The sequence below is a fragment of the Camponotus floridanus genome, unplaced genomic scaffold, assembly GCF_003227725.1.
Source record: "Camponotus floridanus strain SB8 unplaced genomic scaffold, Cflo_v7.5 scaffold315, whole genome shotgun sequence".
Classification (NCBI taxonomy): domain Eukaryota; kingdom Metazoa; phylum Arthropoda; class Insecta; order Hymenoptera; family Formicidae; genus Camponotus; species Camponotus floridanus.
In genome coordinates this window covers 52357-61571 of record NW_020229454.1, presented here as the reverse complement: position 1 = coordinate 61571, position 9215 = coordinate 52357, and the positions used below count along the sequence as shown (strand labels likewise).

Here is a 9215-nt window from a genome sequence, read left to right as displayed (position 1 = left end):
TCTGCGGCTGTATGACCATTGACGAAGAAATGTTTCTGCATGTATCGGTACGTCTGTATGATTATGGTCGGGCGAAGTCTAGAGTAGCACTTTGTGCATAAATTGGTCTCGTCGTCTAGGTTGAGTGCCCCTACCACGTGTATGCAATGAGCATACAAGAAGGCTTGTTGCACACGCCTCAAGGAAGCGGCGTCCGGCCTCGGCTGAATAGGCCGTCTATGCCAAAGCATCTGTAAGAATGAGAAGGTTAAATTATTATTTCATCCAGGTTGAATGTTTGACAATTTTATTTTGTTTACGTGGACTAGTCGGGCTTGTCTCCCGACTTTGAGTTTGACGTTAGGGGGTAAAATTTCAAGCACTTCATGAGGGCCCGTGTATTGGTCTGAGAATTACCCTTTCTGTGGTTCCTTTAATAGAAATACATACATTCCTCTTTCTAATTGCTGTGGATTCTGGTTACGATCGTAATACTTTTTACTTCTTTCTTTAGCTTGTATGAGGTTCAATCTGGCTTGTCTTTGTAAATCGTTGATTTTATTAAAGAGGTTAGTTATATATTCATGATACGTAGGTTCGATATTCTCTTCGATAATAGGATGAGCTGAGGGTAATCGGGCTATTCGTCCGAAAACTAACTCATAAGGTGAGTATCTTGTGCCTTCGTGAACGCTAGTGTTGTACGAAAACATGGCAAGTCTAATATATTCATCCCAATTTGTTTCTTTGTCTATCTGGGTTTTCAGATATTCAGTCAGCACATGATGAGATCTTTCCAAGGATCCATTAGACTGTGGATAATATGCGGTAGTTCTAAAATGTTGGATATGAAATCTCTTGGTTAATTGTCGCATTAAAGCAGACAGGAAGTTTGTTCCTTGATCGGTTAATATGGCACGAGGTGTACCATAAATGCAAATAAAATCTTTCGTGAAAGCGTCTGCAATTGTTAAGGACGTAGCTTCTCTTAATGGTACGGCGATAGAATATTTAGTTAGTAAATCTTGCATTGTTAGTATGTATTGGTTACTTTTGGTGGTTATGGGTAGAGGGCCCATAATGTCTAAAGATAATTTATCGAAAGCGGAACCGGGAGTATCCGTGATAACCATAGGTTGTTTAGTTTTTACTTTGGTTAATTTCTTTAATTGACAATCGCGGCAATTTCTAATAAATTCTTGAATGTCCTTTTTCATAGTTTTCCAATAATACTGAGGTCTAAGACGATTGTAGGTTTTCGTCACGCCTTTATGTCCACCAACAGCGGAGGCATGATTTTCTGAAATTAGGGTTTGTCGATTGTTTATTTCAGGTGTTTGGATTAAGTCCAAACATATTGTTATGTAAATTGGTAATTCTTGTAGATGTCTTTTAAGTTGATTTAAGATGTATGACCATGGAAGGTCATCGAAACGTTCGGTCTTATTGATACTCAAGGAAGGAAGTCCGATTTCGGTAACGACGTCTACTAAAGAACGCAAGCAATTTTTAAGATTTTGAGCTTCTATGAGGGTTCGATCGTCGTGCTTGATAGGGAGGGCAATCAGAGTGTTTCCCTTTACGGTACATATTCTTGCTCTTTCAAAAGTTAGGTCCTCATATTTGGGAAGTAAATTAGCTTCTTGGTAGGCTTTTGCACCTCTATCGTAAGGGGCTCCATTTAAACAAATAAAAATAATATGATTGTCTTTTTGCTGTAATAAGCTTCCTCTGGCTTCTCGCGCTAAAGCTCGGCTCCACGGTGGAGGAACGGGTGGAGCTGATCGGTGTGGTACGATGTTAGACTCTAGTATTTCTTCGTAATTTTCGTCATCGCTTTCAGTGGAATCGGTCACTTCTTCAATGCTGAGTGTATAGTTATCATTATCTTCTTGTTCGGCGGAATGATTTTGAAGATCTTCTGGGGTTGGAATTCTGGGAGAAAGGGGGTTTCGAGTAGGTGGTTGTGGGGGTTTTGATTTTTGTTGGCTAATTTCTTTGTTTTGTTTTTCAGGTTCGTTGGGATTTCCTCGAGATTTTTGAGGTTTATGCGAGAACATGGATTCATCAGAAGAATACTCAGCGTCCTCGATAAGGAACAGCGGAGCGGCTGGATTAACAGGTGGGTTTCTAGATAGCGCATCAGCGTTATTATTTAACGTTCCCTTCTTATATTGTATCTCGTATTGATATTCTGATATTTTCGTTCTCCATTTCCATAATCTGGATGAAGGATCCTTAACAGAATGCAGCCAAACTAATGGTTTATGATCGGTTACTATGGTGAATAATCTTCCGTATAGGTATGGTCGAAAATGAGTTACACAGTAAATGATAGCTAAACATTCCTTTTCTATTGTTGAATAATTTTGCTCTGCAGGATTCAGAATGCGGGAAGTGTAGGCGACGGGGAGATCTTTTCCGATCGGTCCTTGGCTAAGGACTCCTCCTACTGCATATCCTGATGCATCAGTGGTCAATATAAATGGTTTGGTAAAGTCAGGGTATTGTAAAATAGGTTCGGAACAGAGCGAATTTCTTAGGATGTCGAAGACTTCTTCGTGTTTTATAGTCCATTCAAACTTTCGGTCTTTCTTCAAAAGATCTGTTAAAGGTTTCGCGACTTTTGAAAAATTGGGTATAAATCTCCTGTAGTATCCGGCTAATCCTAAGAATTGTTTGATGTTTTTGGGATTCCTTGGGGTCGGGAAGTTCATAATTGCTTTTACTTTAGCGGGATCGGGTTTAACTCCACCTGATCCGATTATATGTCCCAGATACATCACTTCACGTCTTAAGAATTCGCACTTGTCTGGTTGTAATTTTAAATTTGCGGCTTTTAATCTTTGCATTAATCTTTCAAATTTAATTTCATGTTCTTTCAGGGATCTCGCATATATGACGATATCATCCATATAGACGAACAACTCATTTCCTTGAAGTCCAGAGAGGACGTTATCCATCAACCTTTGAAAGGTCGCGGGAGCATTTTTTAATCCGAAAGGCATTCTTTTAAACTGGTAATGCCCGTATGGTGTAGAAAAAGTGGTCTTGTGAGCGTCTTTAACTGCCATAGGTATTTGGTGAAAACCAGAGGCTAAATCCAATATGGAAAAATATTTGGCGGATCCGAGTTGGTCTAATATATCAGTTATATTAGGTAAGGGATAAGCGTCTCCGATCGTTTTTTCATTAAGATTTCGGTAGTCGATTACCATTCGCCATCTTTTATTTCCCAGCGAGTCTGGTTTCTTCGGAACTATCCACAATGGTGAGTTATAAGGAGATGTTGAGGGTTCGATTAATCTTGAAGACAATAATTCGTTCACTTGTCTATTAATTTCTTCCTTGTGTACGGGAGGGAATCTGTACTGTTTTGTGTGAACGGGTATGTCATTAAGAGTGGGAATGAAATGATGAGCAGCATTAGTTGCTTGAAGAATTTCACTAGGAAGGTGAAATCTCTCGGAATGTTTAAGGACTAATAATTGAATGTTCTCTGATTCCTCGGAATTCAGATGCTCGAGGCGGAGGAGTTGTAAAATATCTGATGCTCTATCAGTATGTGAAGAGTGTATTTGATTGAAATATAGAGGGTTATCTATATTTTTAGGAAGGTCCCCTAAGGGCTGACGTAGAGAAGTAGAGTTATTGAGATTAGGAGTTTGAATAGGTTCTTCCGAAGGCCCTAAGGTTCCGGAGGAATTATTATTTGTGTTGTAGATATCAAAATCTTGTAATTCCACAGATGGAATGTTGAGAGTTATTTCTTCCTCAGAAGTGTTAAAAATAGGCATATAAGCCTTTCCATTGTTGTTAGTGACGATGGCTTCGCCAAAATATATGCCTTTGGCGGGGTCATGTCGGGGTACGTATCCATTCTGTTTTCTCAGGATTTGAAATACAAAAGGAACAGGGGGTAACTGTTCTTTTCTTTAAGCATATGGTATTTGTGTTGGAGAAAGGAATTCTTGCTTCTTCGTATTGCAAGCAATTGTCTTTATAATTTAATATAACAGATCGTTCCCTCAGGAATCTGTTACCTAAAATTCCATCTTGAGCGAATCCGATTAAATCGGATATGACATAAAATTCGGTTAATTCTCCGAGTATAAATATTGAAATTACTCCCAGAGTAATAATGGTTTCAGATGCTATTCCTTGTAGGGCCAGAGAGTTGGTTTTATCGAGAATAACGTGCGGTCCCAAGCATTTTTGTTTAATGAGATTAAGCCCTGATCCAGAGTCAACCATAAATTTACAATAATTCATTAAATCTGGAGAAGTTAAAGTAATTGTAGGTAATTCCATGGTTTGTCTTGTATCATTTATTTGGCAGATTCTGAGGTTTGTTCGGATTCTTCCGAGGGAGTTGTTGTATTGATCTTTTTTTGAATAAGGTAGGCAGGACGTCCTTGTTGTAGGTCGTTCCGGCGGACGTCGATTTTCATCGGAACGCCCCGTTCGTTTCCCGAGGTGCTAGGTTGATTCATTTCTTGAGCTCGTCTATAGGCGAGTTTGCGACATTCTTCTATAAGATGTCCGGGAGTTTTACAATAGCGACAAATCTTAGTTTGATAATTATGTTGAGGTGGTGCAGTTATTATTGCCTTGTTTGGTGTAACGGGGTACGGGGGTTGAGAATTTGGTTGACCATTGTTGGGGCGGTACGAGGGTCGATATCCGCTATTATTATTATTGTTAATATTATTGTGTACAGGATTTCGTCGGACAATATTACTGGTATTGTTAGGAAGATCAGCGCGTGGTTGGAAGTTTGGACGGAAGAGGGTTCGTTTACGAATATTCTCCGCTTCGATAGTCTTAGATAATTGTATAGCTGTGCTAATTCCTTCTTCGAAGGTTCTTGGGCGCTCTAGTTTTACTCGCACTAATAACTCGGAGGGAAGCCCGTTAATAAAACTATTCATCGTGGTTGCTTCTATAGCGTCTTTATTTCGCTCGCCGATATTTCCGGATAGATCGGATTCTCCGTCTATAATAGCAGTGCGTAACTCCTGTACTCTCGCGATATAATCGAAAATATTTTCATTCTGTTTCATATAAATGTTAGCTAATTCTCCTCTATATTGGTCGACCGATTTGTTAGGTCCAAAAATGAGTTTTAATCGTTTGGTCAATTCTAGTACGGTGTGGCATTCTACTCCTTCTATGGCGGAATAAGCGTGTCCCTGTAGTTTATTGATAATAAGTTGCACGAGGTGGTATTCATGATATACCGGTATCAAGTCGAGGGCGCGTTCGCAAATTTTGCTAAAATGAAAAACTGACATTTTATGTCCGTCGAATTTTGGTACAGTGTCGATAGCGTCTTTGAGACGTATCGGGGAGGGTTGGTCTACAGGGTCATGATGTTGGGAAGTTTGATGGGAAAATGATCGTTCTTCACGCGGGGCATATCTCTCTTCCCTTTGAGCGAGTTCTAAGTTTGCAAGTCTTGAATTAATTCTTTCGACACAACTAGTTATCGTTTGCATTGAAGCCATTAGTTGCTCGATGGCGGGTTGTTCGTGAACTTCAGCCTTTCCTTTACGATCCATTTCTTCTTGCATCTTTGTTAAATGTTCGTTCTGAGCTTGCAGAGATTCAGCTTGTTCTCTCATTTGTCTTTCCTTTTCATTTAATTTTTGCATTAAAATTTCGGTTTCTTCTGCCGTATATTGTTTTCTAGTAGCACCAGCGGCTACGGAGCTTGTTGAGCTTGATCGGGTCTGCATGACGTCTTCGAAAATTTATTTCTATTCGTCGACAACTCTCCACGAAGCTTAGATTCTTTAGGCAGATCCCACCGACAATTCTCCACGAAGCTTAGATTCTTTAGGCAGATCCCACCGCTGCCACCATTTTTTGTTACGTTTTGAGATTTCGTTGTTACGTCTCGATCGTAACTTCTCACGTATTTATTTGTTACGCAATTGTAACTTCTCTCTATTTCTTTTTCAGGGCAACCTGCCAAGCCGGCTATACCCTAGGACGCCGAGAGACTAAGAATCTTTTGCGCTTCTTTCAGGAGAGGGATTGACGATGGGAAATAAATTAGGTGCGTTGAACCTGACCCAATTTATCCTTTTTGATCTGTTTTCTTTTATTAGTTTACTTCCTTAGAGCTTTACAAATTCTTTATTATTGTTATTATTGTTATTATTTGACAGTTGTAGATAGTGTATATCGTTATACGTATAGATGTGTGTATGTAGTTAATGTTCTTCTCTATAGCATTTCTAAGGCGATATCTAGATATGGTTATTATTCGCGGTTGTTGAAGAAATTATCTCGCTGCAAGTATTCGTAGATCTCGATAAAATCTTCGTCTGTTAGTCCTGCGAGGGGTTGGATACTGCTTGGTAAGACTAGGTCCTCTGGTTCCGGGTAGAAATTTGGTTCAGGGGGATCCAGAACTTGACCTGGGTTGGATGGACCAGCCTCAGTTTCTGTGCTTTGTTCTATGGGTCTTCGTTCTTCCGGTATGGAAGGAAGATCTTCCGGTGTCCTGACCGGCGAGTAGCTGGGATTAGATGAATCCTGGATGGGGGAGTAATTGGGCGATGGCGGCCTGGCTCTGGGCTGTTGTTCCTCTTGAAGAACCGCTGGAGGGTTTCGGGGAGGACGATAAGGGTATGCGCGGGAGGGCGCGAAACTACGCACTGGAGAGTACCTTGTTACTCTGCTTGTTAAGTCGTTCTCGTCGGCAAACAACTGACGAGCTGTAGGGAGCCTAAGTACCGACCGGGAGGCACGCCTGCGGCGTATACCCGCGGCACGGAGGGGAATTTCGCGTCCAACGGAAGAAGTTCGGCGGGGGTTAACCATCTACCGAGGGAATACGACTATTTAGTATGTTTGATGCGATTGATTTAACACAAAAGGGGTTTACTTACGATGATGCGTAGAAAGGTACCTGTTAAGATGAATGGTTTTATAAGGTAAATGTAGTCACGCAAGGTGGTTCATAGAGTTAAGACGAATAATACGGCTTAACGGATTATTGTGAGATAAACGAATGTAGATTATGATAGTATATCTCACTCGTTCTCATATCATGGTTGAAACGTTCGGCTATATACAGTTCATTGGGGTACAGCAATTAATGATTTATTTAATATATTTTGAATTTTTCAGGGGCATGCGGTTGCACCGAGAGGTCCGGAGATTCAGGGGGTACAGACAAGGATACGGGTAAGAGCGGCTGGCTTACTTCAGATAAGTATAAAATTCATAAAATGTTTTCGATAGTTAACTTGTAAGCCAGTGCATTAATTCTATTATTTCGACAGATCCTCTAGGAGCGAGTCTTAGATTCTGAGTCTAGTATCGATGTGCAAGACGTCACGTCACAGCGGCACAGGATCCACGGAGAAATTCTTTCAAAGAAGCTCTCCGTGAAAGCGGCAGAGGAGTAGAATTTGCTACTCAATGCACATCGAGTGACTAACTCGAACGACGCTACACTCTAGGATACGCTTCGAGCGTTCTCAGAGGATCGGTTGAAATTTAAATAATTCAACTCGAAAGAAAAATTTAAAGTCTGTATACGGGCAAGTAAGATTCTGGGAAAATTGTCAATATATTTAGAATAAATCAACCTAATATACGAAGTTATTATCAAGGTTGATTAAGAATGATTATTATTTTATTATTTCCTTACCGGATGACGGGATCAATGGATGAATACAGGCACCGCTGCTCCTTCCCTGGGTTGCTCGACCTCGGTGAGAACCTGAAGAAGTGGCAAGGCAGCGCAGAGAATGGCCAAAGACTCAGAGGTTGCTGGATGGTAGCACTTTATTAAAGTGTTAATGTTGATACAGCTCTCTTCATAGAGATTGAGACTAAGTCCCGAAAGAAAAAATCAAAATCGCGACTAAGTTATTTTCGAATAAGTTAAGGTGTCCGGTAGGCTTCTAGGTTTTTCCTCTTCGAGAGCTGGAGATCTGATGGGCGTAGAGAGAGCTGAGACACAGGCGAGTTAATGGCGCAGAGACACACACCGGCGGCGGCGGCGGCGGCCTTATATACCTTCCTCTGGTTCGATGTTTAATGGTAGGGAGAAGAGGTGGGCCTTTTTGGTGATTGGTGGGTCGGCTGCTGGAGCTATCCCTTCCTGCTATGAGTTTGCGATGTGGTGGGTGAGAGTTTTGTGGTAGGGATTGCAAGTCTTGCGTCTTAGATTTATTAAATAATTTTAGAATAATTTTTAATAATGATTTTTAACAATCAGAATTTTTTATAATATCGTATTTATGTTATTAGAAAATTTGAGTTCGATTTATAACAATTGTTTAAATTTTAAGTGATATTTTGGTAAATTCTGATGTATTAAACCATTATTATTACAATGATTTTTACAATGGTGCGTATATAGTTAAAATTAATAATTAGTAATTAATTAATATTTAGTAAATTAATAATTAGTAATAATTAGTAAAGAAAAATTTAGCATTTGGATTGCAGATTCTAACGCAACGGATGCGAAGATGGCTTATCTCTTTTTCTAAAAATAGATATGCTGGATGTCCTTCGAAGAATGCTCACTGCATTCTTTCTCTTTATAAGACACATTAGTAACAGTAATATTTTTTAATGAATTACCTTTTAAAATTCGTTTACGTGGTTTAAATTGGCATATTACACGTATTATTTCCAGGTTTAATAATTATCTTAAGACTAATTATTAAGATTTATCATTTACAAGATATATTTTTATTTATTTAATAAAGGCTTTAACAATTAGAATTTTTGTGGTTTTATATGTATATATTTTAAAATTTTCAAAGTCGACTTTTAATGATTACTCAAGTCTATGAATAATATTTTAATAAATTCTAATGCGTTAAGCCATTATTATTACAATAAATTTTACAATAAGAATATATGGAAATTAATTATCGCTTCGCTTAATAGTTATTATGTCGCTAAAAGAAATTTTATTCTTACAGTTCTCGGAACAACGTATGAAAAAGCGGCTCGTTTTACTTCTAAGAATGATCACGACGGATGTGCTCGAAGAATTCATTGCACGCTCTACCGTGATCTTTTATTCAAGAGGTCTTTTGATTCTGACAATATTTTATTCTTTGAAGATTTTCATTTGGGCGACTTTTATATTAGCACATATATATATATATATATATATGTATAGATATTGTTACGTCCCGCAATGAAAAAATTTTCAAAATCTTTATACTACACTATATCGCATATTAAAATTCCAAAAC

At 38.9% G+C, this 9215-nt stretch overlaps 1 protein-coding gene across 1 annotated transcript; it reads right to left on the bottom strand.

Moving 5' to 3' along the window:
* Positions 1-6241: 6241 nt before the first annotated feature.
* LOC112638517 (proline-rich extensin-like protein EPR1) lies at positions 6242-7757 on the bottom strand. Its single transcript, XM_025410391.1, has 3 exons — positions 7646-7757; positions 6879-6898; positions 6242-6810 (listed from the first exon to the last, which is right to left on the bottom strand). The coding sequence occupies exon 3, from the start codon at positions 6808-6810 to the stop codon at positions 6247-6249; it is 564 nt and encodes a 187-aa protein (XP_025266176.1). The 5' UTR covers positions 6879-6898; positions 7646-7757; the 3' UTR covers positions 6242-6246.
* Between the last annotated feature and the right edge of the window lie 1458 nt (positions 7758-9215).

Coding starts and splice junctions, on each gene's coding strand:
- LOC112638517 (XM_025410391.1), bottom strand. CDS start 6,810: ATGGTTAACCCCCGCCGAACTTCTTCCGTTGGACGCGAAATTCCCCTC.